The sequence below is a fragment of the Antrostomus carolinensis genome, unplaced genomic scaffold (genome assembly GCF_000700745.2).
Source record: "Antrostomus carolinensis isolate BGI_N321 unplaced genomic scaffold, ASM70074v2 scaffold20423, whole genome shotgun sequence".
Classification (NCBI taxonomy): domain Eukaryota; kingdom Metazoa; phylum Chordata; class Aves; order Caprimulgiformes; family Caprimulgidae; genus Antrostomus; species Antrostomus carolinensis.
This window is the reverse complement of record NW_010303420.1, coordinates 21,953-45,134: the sequence shown is the minus strand read 5'-3', so window position 1 is coordinate 45,134 and position 23,182 is coordinate 21,953. Positions and strand designations below refer to the sequence as shown.

The 23,182-nt window shown below is 38.4% G+C and overlaps 1 protein-coding gene across 1 annotated transcript in view; it reads left to right on the top strand.

Moving 5' to 3' along the window:
* The window catches only part of LOC104521947 (disks large-associated protein 2), a gene marked incomplete at its 3' end in the record, with an annotated part of 49,226 nt that overhangs the window by 7,867 nt on the left and 18,177 nt on the right, over window positions 1–23,182 (top strand). Inside the window, exons 2-3 of the mRNA XM_010164095.1 lie at window positions 8,549–9,618; window positions 22,413–22,624. Of these exons, the coding sequence (XP_010162397.1) occupies window positions 8,617–9,618; window positions 22,413–22,624 (1,214 nt within the window). The remainder of the gene's footprint in view (window positions 1–8,548; window positions 9,619–22,412; window positions 22,625–23,182) is intronic.

The following is a 23,182-nucleotide window of genomic DNA, read 5'->3' as shown; positions in this document are numbered from 1 at the left end:
GGATATAGAAACAGTAGTTCTTGCAATCCGCTCAGCATTGCAGAGAATGGTAAACTTCCTCTGGGATATATCATTGTAAATAAAGGAGAAATTCACAATTCCAGAAACAGTAAGCAAAAAAAAAAAAAAATTCATTCAAGGAAGAAGTGCATAAATATCAGGATTATTTCTTTTGTTTGACTTTTCATTTAAGAATCAATTATAAGTATTTCTTATTAGAAAAGAAACCTTGGAGATTTGGTAGTTCCATTCAGCTGAATAGTGGTTTGGATCCTTGAGAGTAAATCTTGGCCACAGTGCTATCAATGGCAGTATTTCAGCAGAACCAGTTTCACCCTTCCATGCCATCGTCTTCCTGACTGGGGACCATTCCAGGCTTCTACCACATATATTCCAATCCATCATGAATTTCTCTAAAATACAGCCCTGATTAGAGATGATCCTCCTCAAGTGACACCAGGATTCACAGGTAAACTGACCAAGACCTTGTCTCAGAAAATGTTTAGAACTAACCCAAACCCCAGTGAAATTAATGGGAGATTTGTCATTGCCATGAATGTGACAAGGATTTCCCTTTTACTTCTAGAGTCGCATGTAGGTTCCTGTACTACCCAATTACTTTGGCTTTCTTTAATTGCTGAGAAAATGGTTGCAGTTCTAATGACACCAAGGGAAACATTGTCTGCTGTATTTGACCTAGTGACTGCAAGCAGCAAAATTTTCTCCTTTAGGAAAAGAAGTCCATCCATAAAGCCAGGCACAACAAGGAACAAAAGAAGTTCAGTGGTGTTGGGCTAGCTTTTCTGCTCTGTATTTGGAAGCATTCTAACCAATTTTCTTATAACTAACTGTTCAGTGATATTCACATAGTGAAGCCCTGGTTGACTCCATACAGCTGTATTTCTCCAGAAGAATTCTTACATGTTAGTTAGTTTAGGTCAATTTAATTCTGATATTTTATATGTTTTTCAAAAGCTTCACTGATCATACAGATTCTGTGAACAAATGTTAGTCATAAATCATTTTGTAGACTTACCTCTGTCAGAGCGCTGTTGAAAAGGTGAATAGTAGCAATGTACTTAAAACTTGAGAATCGCTATGAAGGTTTGTGTGCTATTGTGGTGGTTTCACCCTTTTGTTTTGCAGCCAAACACAGCCTGGTCTCTCAGTCTCCCACCCTCCCTTCCCCTCAGGGAGTAGGGGAGAGAATTGGAAAGAAAAGGGCAAGGACACTCACGGGTTGAGATAAAAGCTATTTACTAATTAAAATAAAATGACAATGATAACAACAGTAATAACAATATACAATTGAGTGATGCACAGTGCAATTGCTACCCCCCCCCTGCCAAATCCCCAGCCTGTGCCAGCCAGTGATCCCAGAGCCCAGACAGTCCCAAAACCCCAGAAGAGTGAGCCCGAGCCATCCCTGAGAGAATACCCCCGTCTTCCGGCCCTGGTTAATATACTGACATGACATGATACGATATGGAATATCTCATTGACATAGCCAAATGTCAATTTTGGGTTTTGTGATTCACTACACTTCTCCTTCCCGGTCCTAATGCAGCTGTGATCCAGCCAAACACGGTGGCCTTGAGCTCCAGCAGCAACTAATAACATTAGTACTTTTATCAATGTTCTTCTCATAACAAGTTCTGCACTGAAACCAAAGCACAACTATTCTAACTACTAAGAAGAAGTTTAACTCTATCCTAGCAAAACCAGGACAGCTACATACTGGTCAATACTGGGACATCATACACTTCAAGCCAAAAGAAATTAATTTATCACCATCCTGAGGACTCCCTCATCCCTCCACTCCAAACCCCGGAGCTTCTTGCAAATCCCATATTGCCTCTCATGGATTTCTGTCTTATCCTTTATCATGGCACAGGCACAATATTGCACCTCTCTTTCACTCCATACAATCCATGTGTCCGTTCTTCCACCCATAAGATGTGGGATATCCTTATTCCTCAAATACTGTTTCTACATATCTCCTTTTTCCGTGCTAGTCAGTCGATGTTGTAACCCTGCTTTAACATGTCCCTGGTCACAGCTTTCCCCAGTTATTACACTTCTCTGTGCTTTTCTTCATCCCAGTATATTGTACAGTGTGTCCCCTGAAATTCAAGACCCTCACCTCCCACCCCTCCACCTCAAAGATCCCGTTCTCGCCCATCGACAGTTGTTCTCCACTCCTTTTACTATATACCCTTCTCTCTGATCATGCTTATTTATCTCAGAAATAAATCCCTTGGGATGTTGGATTACTAGTCTACTAATCTCTGCTTGAAAAATGGATGGAGCTGAAGTCAGAGAATTGTTGTGCTGAACAATATGATTGGGTGCCATCAAATATTTGTTCCACCTGCAAACGTCTGCGTCAATGCTCAAAACTGTGACTGTACTGAATAAATGGCAGCACTCCAAGTGCTCCTTACTTCTCCCTTTGGGTTTTTTGACTGTGCTCCAAATTGGAATGTTCTGGTCACTGATGCTGTTTTAGGAATAAAATTTGCATGTCCATTTTTATCTAACACCGGAGTTATAAAAACCATCTTACCCTCAGTCATTATTCATCATGTGGTTTCACTGAATTAGCTTGGGCTGTCAAATCATTTTCCATGTTGCAGCATTAGACACGTGCCTCAGATCACCTAAATTTATATATTTATGGTGTAGTTTTTTGCATTGGAACCTGTCATCCACAGCTTTCACTGTAGTCAGCAGAGATAAATATGTACACGAAGGGTGGTATTCACCTGACATTTTTTAAATACGTACTTCAGGCTGAGATGAATCATGCCAATTTTTTATACTCAAAATAAAACGACATCCAGAGAACATATTTGAAAGAATCTTTGGCCCATGCTGTTCTTGAAATTCTATCTATATATTGGTTGGAAGAGTCCTGTTTACGTAATATGAAACTATGGTAGCAACATCTTATCTGTACGGACTGATCACATCCCTTAGCTCTGTTTAGTCTGTTGGTGCAAACACGCCACACGTGCCTACCACAGGGACCGCTCGGGATCCTGAGAGGAAAAGTATTTCATTTTCAGGCTTAAGTGTCAGAACGAGACAGGAATAGACGTGCATGTCATGGCTAGTGTTTATTTGACAGCCTTGGGCATTTTGGTGTTTGGCTTTAGGTCCTCAGACCTGCTTCTCTCTTTGACTGCGCAGAGACTGGGTGCTTAAAGCACCTTGTTGCAGTAGTCCTGAGAGAGCTGATATTACTTATTTTTGAGGGGATGCTACCTGTGAAAGTTCAATATTTCAAGTAAACAGCCGGAAATGTTAGATAGACATTCACAGGTAGGTGAAGACACTGCATGCAGTGCAAATGCATCTACTCAGTGTAACAGAAAATACAAGTCATCTTCTAAAGCTGGAGGTTAAAGTCAGGTAGTCGCCCAATCTTTGCAATTTCATGTAAATTTTATACAAGGTGTTGTGCTGCATAAATAGATTGGAAATCTCATGAGACCAGAATAACAGCCTAAGGTATTTCCATAATTTCTTCCTTGCACTTGGCAGGTTAGTCACTCTTCTCAATCCCTGGAAATACTCGTTTACAAGGTTAGAATAAAACAGAGAAAAATACTACAACAAGTTAATGAGGAAGCAGTGCTCATCTAATGCTACTTGCTGCAGTACTTGAGCAGACAAATCTCCAGCTAAAACATTTTATTTATGCATTTTAATATTTAATATCTAGTTATGTGATTAATATACTTGTTTTTTTCATATTTGTATTAGTTATAGGTTAGACTGAGTATTTTTTTTTCATAATACATTATAGCACTAATTGAACTGAGTGAAACAGTACAATGCAGCAGTCTGGTTTTCTATTTCACATCTTTTTGAAAACTAGATTAGGTATCTCTTAAAAGCAATGCATTTTACTGGTTACACAATGCAAAAGAGCTGTTTCTTCTCCAATGAAAACAGCACAAAGGTTTCAAATAGGTAAACAGTTTACCAAGGGGCTTATAAGGTTAAAGCGATTTGAACTAATTTCTCAATAGAAAAAGAAATGCTTTGCAAAACAAACAAATAAATAACGAAATAAATAAAAGCAAAAATCAGGCACCATTTAGTAGTTCCAGGAGTTATTATTATGCTCCTAACGCTTGCTTTCAATACCTAACACACATAAAGATTTGCACAAAAAGATTTCTGGAAACATGCACTTCTTTTGAATGTCAGAGAGGTTTACAGTGTTTTTATATTGATTCTCTTCAGCAGTGTTCCAGGAACTCTAAAGATGCACGACCCTTATTTTTTATTGCTTAGAGGTTTTTAGCCCTTTTGCCCTAGAATATTAACATTAATTCTAATTGATTATTTCAAACAATATTCTTGGTCCTTGAACTTCTCTTTCTTCTGTTAATACTGACTGGCATAAGGAAGAAGCTTGAATGCTCTAAAAATTGTGACTGGTCTCTGAAGACAGCCAAACTAACATCTGCTTAGAGTAAGAGAACAACTCTTTTAGCATCAGAAAGTCCAGAAGAAAAAACAGTGGAAAAAATCAGGAAAGGAGATGACATTACAGGTTGAGTTGAAACAGGAAGGGATGCAGAAATCCTTCTGTCTGTCAAGGTTAAAGGTTGAATTATATCTGTACAATAGTCTCTGAAAATAAGAGCTTTAAGGGATTTTCAGCATTTTGGAATTACTGGATTCTCTCTGGCATAACAGCCTGTGTCTTGGTCTAGGTCCCCCCAACAGTCCTTATGTATTATCCGACTGTCCATTGAAGTCAATGGAAAGATTCCATTTTGCTCTGATGAAACCTTTAAAAAAGCCATTCCTGTGCTCACTTATATTTTTTTTTCCTCTGTTCCTGTTCCTCTGTCTGCTTTGGTTTACATTTATTTTTTCTTCTATCTCCCTTCAGTTATTTGGTTCTGATGGTGGCACTTCCTTTAAGGGCCTAGTCATTAGTATCCTCAATTACTTTTTTTATTTTTAGAGTGATTACCCTAAGAAAATTTAGGAGCTGCTGTAAAAAAAACCCAACAAACCAAAACAAAACAAAAACCAACCTTGTATTTCATTCTAGATACCATTATCATAAGACATAGAGTAAAATTCCAGTCCAAACTATGATTTTTTTAATAATCTGGCACTATTTTGTTATACCAAAATCTTAAATCTCTTTTTAAAGGATTAAGAAAAAAAAACATTAATACTGTAGCTTTATGAATTTTTATAAATCATCTGAGCTGTGGACATTGACCATAGACACACTTTTAGCCTTTTGCAAATGCTAGGAAAGCATGTTAGTTTAATTGAATTTTCAGCTAGCACATTTTTCTTTACATTTCTGGCAGGCTAAGAGGTAGCACATGGTCAATTACACTGGTCTGGTACCATACAGTAATTCATTCAGCCACAGCTCAACTGTTTCTTCGAGCCCTGAAACAGGCCTCCTGAATGGTTGACTGAATAGTACAAAGCACAGATTACTTGAAAAATTTATATGTTACAATACACAATTTTGAAGATTTTCAGAGGGTTTCTAAGAAGAAGTAATGGTGCTTAGGACATAGAACAGGCTTGATGTTCCAAGCAGAGTCCAAACTTAACTGGAGTGATAAATTTAGATGATGCACGTGTAAGTCATCTGGGACTTTATCTAGTATCAGTTACTCTCTATGGCAGATTTAAGAGAGTAAAATCACTTTTGGAAAATGTCCCTTTATTAATTCAGTTTTTAATTGTTTTGATTATGCTTATTAAATGCCTGTAGCAGTTTCTAACTACTGTGTTTCAAACAAAAAAAAAAAAAAATCAGAAATTCCATGAGGTGCATAAAATGCTGCTGTGAAAGCAATGCACAGAAAATTGTATTTTTCTATAGTTGCACCAAACTAGAATCATAGGGACTCATGAGGGATGGAAACGCTGTTGTTACATTATCCATTGCAGTGCAATCAAATCATGCTTTCTCATATTCCGAGGGATGTAACAGGATGGAAACGTTTGAAGCCTTCTGGGGTATGTTTGATGCTGCGTTAGGCCTAAGGAAATCACCAGGGACTAGGGACTAGCTGCTCTGTGCTAGGGAACTCATTTAAGTGAGTTTCTTATTCTTGCCTAACTCTTTGGTTCTGAATCTCTGCCATGCCCTTCCTTTTTTTTAAAAAAAACCAACTATGCACTGGCGATTCAGAGACGTAGTGCAAGTTACCTTCATTCATAGGTGTGCAAGATGGCAACAAAAAGGCTCAGGATTGACTCTCATCGTGCAGTCAGTTTGACGGAAGAGCCTCCTTCCACCGCGCTCTGGCTCGTACTACTGTGAGAACGAAAATCAGCAAATCCACGAGCACTTTGGAAAATGGTGGCCATCTTCCAGTTTCCTTTCCCGTAAAAGGAAAACCATGCCTTCCACATTTCATGGGACTGTAAGAACTGAGGCAGTAACTCTGTCGGGTGCTTTGGGAACCCTTGATGGGAAGCACAGACCAAGTTCAACACGTGCACCATTATTATTCCCCTGATAAAGTTTGGTAATATACTTGGTTAAGTACCCTTAATTACAGTGTTACTTATGTAGCTGAATCCCAATACACTATTATAATTTACTACCCTGTTTATGTTTAGCTGTACTTTTAATTGGATAATCAAAATTATGTTATTTCAGATAAACAGTTATATTTCCTTTTTGTAACTACATTTATGCAGGATATTATAACCTAAATAGTACAATAGACTTAGTGATGAACTGTAATAAGTTTTTATTTTAATGTGAAAATAGCCAAGAATTCAGTAAAAGGAACTGGTATAAGAACTAAATAGAAGCAGAAAAGAATATATGTACACACACATCCGTTTCACACCATGATAAAGTCTGGAGGTGCCATTTGGACCCTTAAATCCATCTTTGACTTTAGTGTGGCAGGATTGTGCCTAGGATGAAGAATACTTTATTGTTCATTAGGTTAATGCTACATTCATTTTAAAACATCAGCAGAGCTCTGTTGAAATTAGGATGTAATAAAATTATCTAAGCATCTTCCACTATAGGAAATTTAGAGCATTTAGGTTATGAGATTGCTGATGCTGAAGACTTGCAACAAATTGCATTCTGTACTGAAAGTATCATGACATAACAGTTATTAGTTGAATAAAATTAAAGAGATATGGGTATTGATCTGTTTCATTACCATATCCAGGCACTGAGTTTTCACCAGCAGTGGGAATATGATTTAGGAGAGTTTTGTCATATGCTTAGAAAACCCTCAGAATGCTGTTGGCTACTGTGTTCTCTCTACAGGCTGGTTATGTTACATACAGTGTCCAGTTATGTTCTTATGTATAATGAGTACATATTCTCTGGCTTCCATTCTGCTTGAGGCTTTCAACTTCCTTGTATCGGGCACCTGTGCAAGATTATTTAGATTCTTCAGAGCAAATTTGCAGAAAGGCTGTGCTAAGTGGGTTGTGTAAACACTTGTGCATCTGTCTGATTCTCTAAACGATTCTCTTGCATCCTATATCTTTGTCTGCTTTTGAAATGTTGCTTAAATAAGCTGAAATTGAAGAGGGAAAGTGAATGCAAAAATCAAATTGAAGCATTTCTGGGTTTTTTAATTTTCTGTTTGTAGCATTTGACAGCTGCAAGAAATTGCATGAGAGAAAAAAAAATCAAAGGCTTGAGTATCAAAATCTTTGCTTACAAGCTACTCTTATTTAGTAATCATGCTTGTTTAATAACCATAACTTGGAGCACATGATCCATAGGAACAAATAATCGAGTATATAAAAACACATAGCTTGTTTTTAAAGATATTTGTTTAATCAGGAATAACAAAGAGTCTTTAAACAAATATTTTGTAATTTAGACATAAAAAGGGAAAAACTGCCTAATAGAGAAGACTATAAATGTATAGGAATAGCAGTACTTCTGGTCTAAGGATAACAGATATTCAAACAGTATGAAATGCTTATTCATAAACTGTTTAGTGATATAAAAATTAAGCTTCATTTCAGCATGTTCATATTCTCTTTGCTGTTTATTATTTATGTTTATGAACAGTGAACGTGGGATCCTGAAGCTGAGATTCATTTAAGAAAATGAAGTTCAGTTTGTGATACCAAAACGAAGTAAGGATACATTTAGGTGAAGATACCCAACTGAGAAACCACAGAAATAGAAACTAGACCCATGTAACTTAAATGACCAGCCACAAAGCTTGAGATATGAATTCCAAATATCAAATAATAAACTGAATACTTGAATGTAGCCATTAAATCTATTTGAGTAAATTTGCATAATGAATAGTTTCATAAAATTCAGAACTAGCTAGCAGATGATTTTGCAAACAGGAAGGAGGCTACAGTCACCCCATAATTTGCTCATAGCAATTTTAACCAGTTTTAAAATGGTGAATGAAATTCCACAAATAGTGAGACTTTCCATCAAGCTCGGAGAGAAAAAAAAGTTTCATTTTGCAATATATGTGGATTTTGCAAGTTAATCTTTTAATCAGACTTGTAATATAGGCTTTATGTGTTTTCCTGACAGACCAGCAGTACTCATGGTCGCCTTCTCAGCACTTCAATGAAGAAAGATATTCTCCTGCTCCGAGGAATATGAAAGGATTATCTGGCAGTCGCAACCAACCACAGTTATGTTCAGCTCATACTTGTGGCTTAGCATCCCCTGAAGATTGTGAACACACCCACGACCATATCCACCATGGGCAGGAGCCAAGGCAATCGTATCTTCTCAGCCCCACGGAGAGTTGCCCCATGGACCACCATCGTTGCTCACCACGCAGCTCCATTCATTCTGAATGCATGATGATGCCCATGGTAATGGGCGATCACATGTCAAGTAGCACTTTCCCCAGAATGCACTACAGCTCACATTACGACTCAAGAGACGACTGCGCCATGTCTCACGGTAACCCTAAGATTAACCGTATTCCTGCAAATCTTTTGGACCAATTTGAGAAACAACTTCCTCTTCACCGGGATGGGTTTCACACTTTACAATACCAGAGGACCTCGACAGCTGCGGAACAACGCAGTGAGAGCCCAGGTAGAATACGCCATCTCGTTCATTCAGTCCAGAAACTTTTTACTAAATCTCATTCTCTGGAAGGATCATCCAAGGGCAATGTTAATGGAACAAAGGGAGACAGTCGAGGGGATGACCATCATCATGGACACCATTCCAAGCATAGCAAAAGGAGTAAAAGTAAGGAGCGAAAACCAGAAAGCAAGCATAAATCTGGAATGAGCAGCTGGTGGAGCTCTGATGATAATTTGGACAGCGATAGCACTTACCGAACCCCTAGTGTGGTAAATAGGCACCATGCAGATCATATATCCCATTGCTACCCTGAGGCGCTCCAGGGACATTTTGGGGATCTCTCATTGAAGACTTCCAAAAGTAACAATGACGTGAAATGTTCGGCTTGTGAAGGGCTAGCAATGACCCCTGATGGTAAATATATGAAAAGGAGTTCTTGGTCCACGCTTACAGTAAGTCAGGCCAAAGAAGCTTACCGCAAATCATCACTGAACTTAGATAAGCCTCTGGTTCATCAGGAAATCAAACCTTCCTTGAGGCCATGCCATTACCTTCAGGTAAGAGGAAGACTTTCTTAATATTTGTAATAGAAAAAACATCACAGTTTTTGCCATTAAATCATCGTAAAGGCTCATCTAAGGCAGATATTCCATGAAAGTGAGAAAACTCCAGCTTTTGTCTTGGTTTACAGGACACAGATTCAAAACTAAGTAAAACTGGCATGATATAAATTACTTTAAGGTCAGTGGTTGTGTTTTCATCTTTGGAGTTCACACTGAACATCTCGATAAAATCATTTTAGTACATTTAGTACATCATACTAAAAAAGGGGCAGTTCTGCCAGCAGTCTAGGGGTTAGAAAAAGTGTGTCAAAGACATCTGTAAATGAGTAGTTTTAGAAACAGGCTGTGTAAATTTCTATTTTTATGTTATTTTATTCCCCTTCTCCAAGCTGTTCTGAGTAACAGGAGAATAGATTTACTGGTGTACTCAGTTGCTTTGGCGTGATGATGATTACTCACTAACTTCCTTTTTGTGACTGAGTCACCCAAAATCATAATGAATTGAACCTCTCAAGACCATAGCATAAGGTATCCTTGTTAAAAGTTATATGGGTACCTCAGGGAGAGAAATATTTCAGGCTCGGTACTCAGACTGTGGTGCTGTTCTGCATACTTGTTTTCTTCAGCAGCAACCAAGAAACTTCCACTTTCTCCCACATTTAAACTTTAATACCTGCTGCTTGCTGCCATTTGCCACCCCACAGTCATGCTAGTGTAGCCATTTACGATGCTGCATGATTATCTGGATTCTAAAGTGATATGGGTTTAAAAATTAGCTTACAAATTTTTTTATTTTTTTTTTACATTTAAGTCATTTACATGGTCTAGGTCCAGCACAGTCCCATGACAAGTGTCATTAGCACATCAGGGCATACAGAGAACTGCAGTTGGAGTAGAGCAGAAGGAAGGGAGTAGCTGGGAGAATAACTTCTTCAGCTAGCTTTGCCACTGGAAAAAATGTAGTATACAAATATCCCCTTAAGGTATTTCTACCAAGGACAGCCTGCAACACCCACATTGTTCTGCATGCCTTCTCTTTTATTGCTTTTTAAGGAACTTTTTCTCCAGAACTTAACTGATTCTCACAGTAACTTGGGCAAATCTCCACTCCAGATACATGTATTTAGAGATTTTCAGTTCCTGTGGACTCTGCAGAAGCCAACAAATACAGACTAGCAACTGCTGCACTTCTGTGCAGAGCTCTCTCCCCTCTGAGCAACAGGGGACCAATAGTAATGAGTCACACTTGAAGAGCCAGATTTTTTCAAATGCGTATGCAGACATCCAGGATCAATCGTCCCTACTGAAACAGGGAAAGTTCCTCATTGCAAAGAAAGGAAAATAAAGAAATTGCAACTCTCATAGCATTACCATGCAAATTGATTCCAATTTAGACTGACAGCTGTGATGTTTTATCATATCCAAGTACAATTCTCATGTATGCAAAACAGCCTGCACTTTCATGGAAGTTTTTAATCTAACTCAATGAGCCAGAACTGGAAGCTCATCCTGTGCAGAGACTTCCACTTGTGTCTGTGTTCCAAAGCCACGTGTACAGCTCCGACACTACAGAGAAGCTTAGGTATGGCTGGTTTTTCTTACTGTGACATACTTGTATTTCTACACAAAGAACTCCGGTTCCTCTACATCTCTGCTGGGTTCTGTGCTTTCCTTCTCATCATGTGCCATTGTTTCTTCTTCCCCCCTCTTTACATCTCACTTTTCTTTGCAGAAGCCACCAGTTTTTACTTTTCATGGGCCTTCTCCTTACTCCAAATTAGCATCCTCAAGTGAATGTGGAACACAGTTCACAAACTAACCTGGTTATCGCTAAGCTTTAGATCAAGCCCAGTGACAAGCCTTCGGAAAGCACATTTTTTGCAGAGTTATTGTTTTATATTTTTTGTGAATTTGGGATGACTACAGAAAGGAACTTTCATTCTGTAATTAGGAAGATTCATCCACTAGTAGGTTCATTCATCTTAAAATCTGGGATATGTGAATTTAAATTTTTGCTGCACCAGAGACTTTCTCTGTGATCTTTGGTTTTAAGCCCCTTAGAAATGGGATAGAAGCTATTGCCTATTCACAGAGATCCTATAATGGAAATTTATTAAGACCTGAGTGTTCAGTTACTACAATAAAGAATCTATAGTTGTGTACCAGGAATTCTACAACAGGAATATTGTCATTACAAAATATTAAAATAAAATATATATTCTCTAGAATCTGAATATGCCATTCAGAGCATAGATCTCTTTCAGGTTGAGTGGCTGGCTTATTCACTAGCCCAAGGTCAGCAAACAAATTGAAGGGACCCCATTCTGTCAATGTCATAACTAAATGCTTAGTTTTGAAACTTCTGCTTTGAGGGATGCTGTGCTGTCACACTGTAATCATTAAGACCAGAGATATAAATCCCATTATTAGCTCTGCCATGAACTTTTTCTCTGACCCAGGAAATGTAATTTGTTAATCACTGCACACTTCAATTACTCTGTGTGCAAAACTGAGAAAGGATATTTAACTTTTCTTATGGTAGTGTAAAAAGCATCACTAAATAATGATTGGATAAAAATAATCATTGGGTTCAGAAACTGAGAAAGGTAGAGGAACATGTCAGGATCCCTAGCCAGGAAAGTTTACTTAACTCTATCCTTGCAAAACCAGGACACTGCCTTACTCCAGAATATCTGGAAATGAGAATTCAGTGGATTATGAAGCTGATTATGCAGCAGCAGATTTCCCTGAGGTGCACTAGTGTTACAACACATGATATTGAAAGACATTTCTCCTGAGTGGTCAGCTATATATTTTCAAATTCTCTTTAAAGTAAAACTGTGAAATTATAGTCCTTTAATGATCTTATACATGAATACATTAACATACCCCATAATAATAAAAAAATAGTTTTCTATGTTTATGTATTAATATTATAAATTTATAATACATATATGCCTTTTATTCTGCTACCTAGTTATATAAGGATTTACTGTACCCAACTCACTTTTCTGTCTACTGGTCTCCTTCTTGTTATTTTTTCTTTCAACACCTGTATAAAATATTGCTACTTCTGTTTTCCACTGGAGAGTTTTGGTATACAGAGTCCCAAACTGGAAGACCATGGCAGTGTCTTGGGCCTGTGCTTGAGACCATGTTTTCTGTATGTTTCTGGGCTTCCATTTTGTCTTCCACAGTAATTACTGAGCTGCTTTTTCCTTAAAACTGAAACTCTGAAGAGTGAACAAAGGAAATTTATTTCTCAGAAGTGAGCTTCTCCCAGATTCACAGATGCCTGAAAACAGGGAAAGGAAAAAAGAGGTTTTGAAGGCATCTGCACATGATATGTTTAAGTCATGTCCTAGGGTTGAAAGCAGGTGTTTCTTTAACCTGGTAAATCTCCAAGCTTAGCCTCTGGCTGCTCTCTTAGGGTTTCACATTCCCTGCTCCTCCATAGACAGTCCTTGCAACTGGGGATCTCCTCGTATGGGGCGTGTGCTGTGTTAAGTTGGAGGTGATTCAGTCAACATGCCTTGTTCCAGTATGGGTGGTCATCTAGTCCTGAAGTGCACAGTTTCAGAGAACTAAATTAGTACAAATAAAGCTGTATAAAAGAGTGATTATTTTTCTCATCTAAAGCTCGGATTGGATTTACATCACTCCTGCTACAGTGGAGGTGGTGGGAACACACAGAGAGAAGGGAGAGGGGAAGAGTGGGAAGCCCCTTTGGGCTCCAGCTCATTGTTAAATCAGCTGAGCTGTAACGTGAACCAGACAGTCAGCCAGCACCACAGACAAGAGAGCAGTCGTTTGTACCTGTACACTGATAGCATTTATCAGATTCTTGTGAATGATTAGCAACAGTTTTTATGCATGTTCCTTTAATTTGTGTTTTGAATGCAGACAAATTGATCTACAAATGCATTTCTGGGCACAAAACACTTCTGTCATCTCGCACTGCAGGCAGAATAGCCCAAGTAGATCACACATGCAGCAAAGTGCACTTTTGTATAGGTTTAGCCATAGCGGCTGCTCTCCATGTCATTTTAATTTCAATATCAAATATGCTAAGAAAAAGATGAATGAGTTGTGAGATCTCGTCTGTCTTCATCAGCTGTTTTGGCTAATTAGGTTCAACACATATACAGTGCAATGACTTTGATTAATTTTGCTCTGATATGAGTACTAGTGAGGAGCAAAGATTTTCAACAGAAAAAATGGATATGAACAAGATAACTGTGCTAAAATGCTGAATACAAAGTGTTGCTTACAGCTTCCAGGACTGAAATACCTGTGAATGCTAGTTAAAGAAAAGTAATTCCTACAACAGAGACAAAAGACAGGTGAGAGCATAGCACTCACCATCACTGAAGTTCTGGAGCACAGTGCTACATGTCACTGATTAATATTCCTCCCTCAGCCATTCAACAGCCTGCAAAGCAGCAAGCAATCAAGGTAAACATGCCACAAGGTACAGTGAATGAGTCAGCACTAGAAGAGAAAATAGCATGTTGTTCTAAAAATGGCTTCAGCCCACTCCTGTCTTGCTAGTGCTTTTAAGTACTAGCGTCATCGGTTACAGCACTGGCATTGCTAAGCATGTGGGTAATAATGTCAGTTGTGTTCTCTCTGGAATGAAAGAAAAGCACAAGAGTTGGTCTCTTACAAAATAAAAATAAAAAAGCAGCAGTTTCAACAAGCCTCTTTGCTGGTTTAAGTTGTGCCAGAGGTTTGAGGACAAGCTAATGGATAAATAGGCACTAAGCCCTCAGTTACGTTTTTCCAGGAACTCTTCTGGAGCCAGGGCAGATCCCCACAAACGAGAGTGTTGCCCTCAAGAGCCATGCTACTGCTTTGCACTGTCCCTCTGGTTTGCAAGGATGGATGGATTTGCACTCAGTGCACATTTCTCAACCCTTCATCTTTGTGAAACTGATTGTATCTTTTTGCTTGACATAACCCATATATGAACTACAGAAACTGCATCCAATACTCTACCAGCTGATGCATACTGTGGAGTTAGCCAAAGCTAGCAGAGTTTGGATACTAACATACAAACTACCCATGCTGCCTTCACAATGATTTATGAACGGCTGCCACTCCAGAATTAACTGGGTTGTTTCCACAGCAGGAAAAGCTGGTGTAGCTAGTAGGGTAGCAGGGTTGTCGGCATCCTAAATCACCATGTACATATTGCTGTAGATTGATTTCTACAGCCCATTACAGTCCCACAAGGATGTCTCAGCTAGCCCTCCCAGTTAGGAGCGGAGATGTGCAAGAGAGCCCTGTGGTGCCAAGACAAGAAGGGAACTGATGGGACAGTTAATGCCCCACAGTCGGTTCACAGTGTTAGTGTCAGCCTGCAACACCTGGGTGTATCAGGTGCAGCACCTGGGGCCACTCTGTGGAGCTTCTCCCCAGGTCAGTAAGGATGTAGCCCGCCCATACAGAGCAGCAAGCTCAACCACTCTTGTTCCTTATAATGGTCTCTCTACCCATCATACCTCTGAAGTATTGCACTTACTATTTTAAAAACATTGAATAAAAAGGATTTAATAAAGCTGTCACTTCCCTGTATTTGCAGAATGCTGATGGTTTTGTGTGTCACAAAAACCAGAATCCTTCTTAAATATCCCTTTCTAGGGGGGGAGAAAAACCCCAAACAAACAGAAAATAAACACATTCAGTCAATGATGGTGTAAAGCTCTGACCAAACAGTTGTCTCAGATTACTGGTGTCTTGAATTACTGTGTTAATCAGTGATACCACAGCGCGCTGCTACTGTGCACACGTCCTAGGACATTCATATTGGCTGAAATGAATTGCTGAAGCTTTTTTCCAAACAAATATGGAAAGATTTCAGAGTTAATATTTTCTTAAAGCTGCCAAAACAAGTCCCCATAACTGTAGAGATGTCAAAGCTAGGAGTGGAAAAGGGGAAAAGGGAGGCCATTTTTCCTGCAAGGAGGTGCCTGTAAAAAATAGTGAAGCATTCATAAATGTTGCTTTATTTTTTTTTTTTTTTCCAGCTGGTTTTGGCCATCTTACAGTGCTGGGCTTAAAGGTTGTTTTTTAAAGTGCTGTTACGCATGTGTTTACATGGCTGAATGTCTATATGGATAAGGTCCCTGGTACTTCTGGTAGGGGAACTGATCTTTTCAAAAGTGTGCATATAGTTAAGTGTTACCTCATAGCTAGACAGCAAAAAACTACTCATTTCACTCTGTAAGCTAAATAATTTGAATCTGGAGTTAACTGTTCAAAATTGTCAATCATTAGTTAAAATGAGAAAAAATGGATAAGCAGCAAATATATCTATTTTATATAGCCTTTAAAATTATTTATGTTTTAAAGACATGCACTTTTTTGGGTTTGATTTTTTTTTTCAGTAGTAGCCCTATAATAAATAGGAGAAAAAGTTGTATCTTTTCCTGCTTAGATTAAATATGACACTGTTTACTACCAGCCTTCTTTTGGGTCAGCCCTGGATATGCTGCCTTTTAGGTTCTTCCAGTCTTCCCTGTCTAGCCTTTTAACAGCTCTGCAATGTTGGAATCCAGGCTACATCTGCAGTCTCTGTGGTTTTGGAGGTGCTGTGCATTGTAGGTGTGTTGGGAGCACCTCTTGGGAGCATTTTTGTCTCTTCCTCTACACTTTTGTGACCATGACTGGTCTATGGGGTCTTTCCCCACTCACACAGGTAATGATAATGTGACAACTCTGAATTTCCCTTAGTGCCTGCAGTGATGAAGGCAAAGGTGTTTCCAGAGGTGATTGCCTTTATCACAGGTGATTTTGGCTGATAGGTCCTGCAATGCTGAGAGTCTGGGCAGAAGGGGCTGATGATACTTCATTTTCCCATTTCCAAAAGTGGCTAGAACAGGACAGAGTAGTATAGCACTGCAGGGCCTGCGCTGTGCTGCACAGGGAGCCTTGGACATGATGCAGCGAGGCCACAGGGATGCAGGTGACCCCACCCAGGCAGGAGCAGATGCCTTGCACTCCAAGAGTCTTGTCTCCCACAACTTCATCAGTTCAAACAAAAGGCTGTGCAGATAGATGGGTTCCATCCACCCTGCAAATGTGGTTCAGGCAATTCAGTCTACTTCTCCGCAAAATATCTAACAGGAAAACTTGTAGTTAGCTTCAGTTGCTGATGTTGTGGTCCCCTGGGCCTCTTCTGCTCTCCTGTCTGTCAGGCAGCCCCAGCTGGCAGGTGTATTCTTGACTCCCCTTCACCTGTAGTGAGTGACAGGCTACAATCCAGTTTAGGTCTTTAGCCTTTTGATGCTTGGTTTTAGCAGAATTTGCATTGTAATTAAATTAATTCAGTTTATATAGAAAGATGTAGAGGGAAATGCAGCTACAAGCTGGACCAAAAAGGCAAAGAGAAAAACAAATTCTGGATGCATAACTACGGCAAATTAATTGGCAAAAATGCTGCATTTTGTGGCAAGCGTGAGAAGCTCCAAGTTTTGGTCTTTGATGCTTCTGTGGACTTCCCTTATTAAAATAAATGCTACCTTATGCTACATCTATGCTATCAAACTGCATAGTGTCAGGAAAGGTTCCTTGGCACTGCATCCTGATCCTCTGTACTGTTATGTGGCTCAGCCTGTCTTGGACATTGTTTTCATCCAAGACAGCCAGTATTTCCATGAACAGTTCCTGGGTACATTTCAGGACTTAGCACAGGCCAGGGACTGTTCCTGGTAGTCACACTGGTTTGGAGGCAAAGGTTGCTCAATAGCAGAGCTGTAGAGTGCTGCAGGCCAGCTGACCTCCAGGCAAGACAGTGGGTCTTCAGTTACTGATGTATGCACAGCCCCAGGGTAATCACCACACCATTTTCATCCTGGAAAGAAGACAGACTTGCTGCTGAAGTCTAGTCAGGGGTCCAAAATCCTTTTCTTCTGATGGATCTAATCTGAGCACAACCAAGACATCTAACAAGAAAGGCTTCTAACAAAACACAAAGATAGTGACTTTTCTTCTAAAGCAAGGAAATTCATTTTCACAGTAATGACGTCTCTAGAATATCATCTGTGAAGATGTGAGTTCAGTTTTTTCCTTAGCCTGTACGAGGTCAAACCCCCATCTTCTCAATTCCCAATTGCATTCTGAGCAACAGGTTGTAATGCATTTTGGAGCAAAGACACTTCTTTCTTTGTTAAGATGCTCCACAAGTTTTATCCAAACACCCTGTCACATAAAATTCATGTGTTTGGCCCAGGGACTATAACTAAGCTCCCTCATTCCAGGTAAATGCCTGGATCACGAGACTGCAACACACCCTTTCTTGCACAAGAAGTCCTTCTCTTCTAACCAGCTCTCCCCAGGCAATCTGTGAGTGTTTCATGAAGAGGCCATGAGTTACAAAAAGAGGAGGAAAGCATTCCAGTTTATTTATCAGCCCTAAGTCTTCTCCTTCCCCAGCACTCCAACTGTTATTGATTAGAAGGTGAGTAGTGATGTCTCCCACTTCCATGGCCATTTTATCATGGAAGGAAAGAATAAGGCTGCTCAGTTCTTTGAAAAAAACATCTGAATTTGTTCTTCAGAAGATGGTTTTAGGCTGTGAATGGGAAATGACAGAAGGGCCTTTCTGCTGCCTGTAATCAGATAACATAAACCCAAGAAAGGAAAAGCATTTGAGATTTTTTTTCATGCTTTGCATTTTGGTTCATAACTAAAGGGATGTTTTGTTTCCTTTTGGATGCTACTCTGCCTCTTATGAGATTTTTATGGGGAATTTGGGGACATACCTAAGATTTTGGAGTTCACTCTTAGGATCAGCTTCATAAAATGTAGTAAGCTTTGGGTACCAGGTGTTCAGTAAAATTGGCCCTAGGTGACTAATACTAATGTAAGATATCACACTGAATCAGTAGCAGAACAATTAAAAGATCCCAAATTTCCTGAACCTGCTTGTGCCCCTCACAGCAATAGTGCATGAAATTTATGAGACTCATTGTTTTCTGTAATGGTTACAACCAAGCCAGCAGCCAGTGACAAAATTAAATTAAAAGATCCAGACCTTGTCAGCTCGTTGTTCTTACAAAAGGAAATTCATATAGTAATATGCAGTCTAACTTCTCTGTAGATAGAAGCTGTATATACAAGTGTTCATGTTAACATCTGGAACAGGAGGAAGGCCTTTTTAGACATTATAAATATCAGCACTCATCACTATATGCAAGTAGATAATTAGGGTAATTATTCCCAATTAGCAGCTGCAAGCCCTGCAGATGGGAATTTTGGGGCCTGGTAACTATTGTAAGAAAGCATTTCTGCAAGCTACAAAGCCCTTTTCATGTTTTGGAAAAACATTTAATGACCCTCACACGTGCTGTTAAATATTTTTGTTAATATTTCAAAATCGTATAATACATCTGCTTTTCTTTGAAGGTATGTTGGGGTCTGAGGTGGCCTGGATTTGGAAAGATGTTCGCAAGCATTTAACCTATCAGCTAAAATAAATTATGAACCAGGCTGAACTGGGACTCAAATTTTGCTTCTAGGCTCAGTCCATGAGGAAAAACACTGTCAAGGGCCTTCTCATTGGCTTTTGAAGACAGCAAAAAGACTCCAGCTGTTTTCCTAGGCTCTGCATGAAACCTTCTGGGAGAACACATTGTCAGACTTACTTGCCAGGCTCCAGAAGTATTTTCCCTGTGTTCATTGTATTCTGATCCTTTGAGTGGCTCAAGGGTAAAAAAATACACGCTTTAATTGTGAATAATGTTTTTCAATTAAAAATGCTTCTGCAATAGTCAACGAGTCGCTCTAATCAGAAAGGGATCACAGAATCACAGAATGTTAGGGATTGGAAGGGACCTCGAAAGATCATCCAGTCCAATCCCCCTGCCAGAGCAGGAACCTAAATGAGATCACACAGGAAGGTGTCCAGGTGGGTCTTGAATGTCTCCAGAGAAGGAGACTCCACAACCTCCCTGAGCAGCCTGTTCCAGTGCTCCGTCACCCTCACTGTAAAGAAGTCTCTTCTCAAGTTTAAGCAGAACCTCCTGTGTTCCAGCTCACACCCACTGGCCCTTGTCCTACCATTGGCTGTCACTGAGAAGAGCCTGGCTCCATCCTCATGACATTCGCCCTTTACATATTTATAAACATTAATGAGGTCAATGATTCTTGGTGCATTTGTGTGTACTGTGAGTACATCAGAAGCACAAATGGAGCAGGGCCTCTTCAGGTTTTAGCTTTTATGTGAATTCATTTAAATTATGAATTCAGAAAGCAAAAGAAGTGTAATCAACAAAAAAGTAAGACATTTAACTGTAGGATTTGTGCTCATGAAGTTCCTTATCACAGTGAAGAAACTTAACTTTTTAGATACTTTAATGTAAAAAAACAGCCATTCCTATCTTTTAAAGTAAGATTTCAACTTCAATCAACACATAAGCCTGTGTTTACTCATTTGAATACAGTCCTTATCTAGTTATTTGAATATGGAATTTCAGACAAAAGAAAATTGAGAAACCAATAATTTTTTGCATTTGAGTAAGTAAAAGGTTATTGATCAGTGTCTTTTTAAGGAAAAAGGAAGGAAAGACATTTCAAGACAAAATAATTATTCTATTAAAAAGTTCTGAGGTTTTTTTAAAAATACTATTAAGACTGAACATAATAATTCAGCTTTAGTCCAGAAAATTCAACAGTATAGCATGCAGTGAGCCCATGTAGATGCCAATAAATGTTTTTTCAGCATTTGGAGTTTGTTTTTAGCAATGCTGACACACAAGTAATAAAGAAGATTTAAAAGTGAGAGCATGTTTGTATGATATAAATTAATTTTTCTTAATATAGCTCTCTAATTCAGTTAATATGTTACAGTTAATAGTGTTTCCTGCTGTAGATTAAAATAAATTTTTAAAAAAAGCTTAAGAAAATATGTTTATTTTTTATATTTTAGGAGTCTAGCTATTACAACTGTCACTACATGGAAGTCTTTTCTAGAAGACTTTTTGGTCTCCTAGAATCTCAAAATACCTTCTTCCAACGTCGATCTCATACATACTAGGTCTTAGAAAAGAAATGAGGATGATGTATCACATTTACAGGCTTCAAGTTTGGGAAGATTTTTCATGCTGACTTTCCAAACACCATGCAAAGCTGACTAAGTTTGTTTCTTTGGATGATCTAACCCATATTTCATTTAGATTCTTTCTCTGTCCTATTGCTTCCTATAAAAATATAACTCATAGGTTTTTTCTCTGATATCTGTCTCTTTTTTCTGATTTGTGTGATTTCTTTCATCTCTTCTTATCTGACTTCAGTCTCTTTTTTTTTCTCTCCTGAGTTTGTTTCTTTACTTTAATATCTCTGTCTTTACTTGTTCATCCTCTTTTAAAACTTCATTTCTATTTTAATCCCTTTTTGGGACTCAAAGCACCACATCTGTTCACCTAGTCTGTGGCTAGCTCATGTATCTTGAAAGGGCAGCAAAGATGACAGAAAGACCTTGTTAGTTATTTAAATCTGATCTCCAAAACTACTGAAACCAATGGAAGCATTTGCTTCAGCTCCACAGTGAACTCTGTCTGTAGAAGGTCTCCAATATGTTTTACTTGAAAGTCTTTATTGGACATTCTTCTTTGCAGAAACTCCTTAATATATGTTTAACTGGAAGTTCAGATTTATAGTATATTGGTAAATAATACCATTGACAAACTGCTTAATATATATGAAGTCATTATGTTCACGAAGGATTTGATGCTGCCAAATGCATCAGCCCTGGTCCACTGATGTATTCTGTCACATCCTTCTTTTTCATTATGAGTCATTATAATGGATTTCAGAGAGTTGCTTATATCCTTTAAGTTAAGTAAATGCTTAAGTGTGTTTCTGGATTAGGACCAGAGGACTCAGCACCTTGGAAGATTAAACAAAAAGCAAAGAATCAGCAATACTGGCAGAGACAGGCTTGCTGAGTTTATCCATATGTCTTAAAACAAGGCTGATTTCACTTTGGATTTGAAAATCTACTCCTACTCAATTCTCTGCCAATTTGTGGTGCAGAGAGATATCTGTCCACCAGCTGTGGATTATCTGACTACTAATCTTATTATTTGAAAAACAACCTTAACTTCATGAAAGCAGCCTCAATGAAATGTATTAATAATTAACTTTGCTATGTTCCTGATATGTTGCAGCCTTTAGGAACTATTTTGCAGTTTCTAAATAAGAAAAAAATCAAATTACCACATATGTTTTTGGGTTTTGGTTTTGGTTTTTTTTTTAATAGAAGTTTGCCCTAAATCTGAATCTTACCCATTTATGCCAAAATCACAGCTTAGTTTAACTTATATACTTCATTCACCTTCCTGAAGAGCAGCCAAAGCCCCATCTCAGGGGATTTGGTAGAAGATTCTGAAGTGCTCAGCTTTCGATGAGTTTTAGGTCTGAGACACCTGATCAACTTACTGTTTATCAGTTGAAAATCTGTGTGCAAACTTTTAAGAGGCTGGGCTAAGCTAAACTACTTCCTGCAATTTATAACATGTCTACAAATAGATATTGGAACTCAGCTCACAAACCATTACTTGGTTGTTCCTTAGGTTCCGACATTTATAAACTGAAAATTTTCCAGTCTTTAAGTTGTAATTAAATTAATTTAGAGACCTTAGAAATTTATTTCTAAGTGATCTGTTTCTGAAGAATAAAAATTTTTTGCCTTGTCTTTGTAAAATGAAAAAATTAAGGAAGTATTTAAATAAATATATTAAAAGAATAATGCACATTTCACATGTGTGTTTTATGGTCTCCATTAGGTACCTCAGGATGAATGGGCAGGATACCCAGCTGGTGGGAAAGATGAAGAGATCCCCTGCAGAAGAATGAGAAGTGGGAGCTATATTAAGGCCATGGGAGATGAAGAAAGTGGAGACTCTGATACTAGTCCCAAGACATCACCAAAATTAACAGTTCGACCAGAGTCATTATTAAAATCCATTGGACAAAGACCACTGGGAGATCATCAAAAGTAAGTTTCACTAGACCATGTTTTAACCTTTCTGAAAAATGCCATGGCTTGGGTAATTTTTCTTTCTGTCTTACTGATAGTGGTCAGTATCCATGAGAAAACACGTTACTGTAGTTAAAAAGCTAACTTTTGTGTCTTTGTCTTAAATTAGCTACAGTTTCTTTTTATTACTGGATGAAAAACTGTCATCTTCCTCCATCCACGTAACAAACCTGCTACTTCAGAAAGAGTTTGTTATGTTTGCAAAAGGAGAATGATCCATATTTTTATCAAAAGTTTAAAATTCAGAATATTTCCTTTTTAGAAGGATTATTTTATATTATAATTCTTTGTTATTTCACTGCTTTCTCTGAAACAGAAAAGATACTCTGTTCTGTACTAGGTATAATAACAAATACATATTTGTATCATGTATTTGGCATCTTACACCCTTTTTATCAGTGCAGTGCTTTATATATCAGCTATACTCTGTCAAATGCATTTAAACATACTGTGGAGAGTTTTGTTTGACTGGTTTTGGTTATTTTTTCATTCATACTACCTACAATATGGCCTATT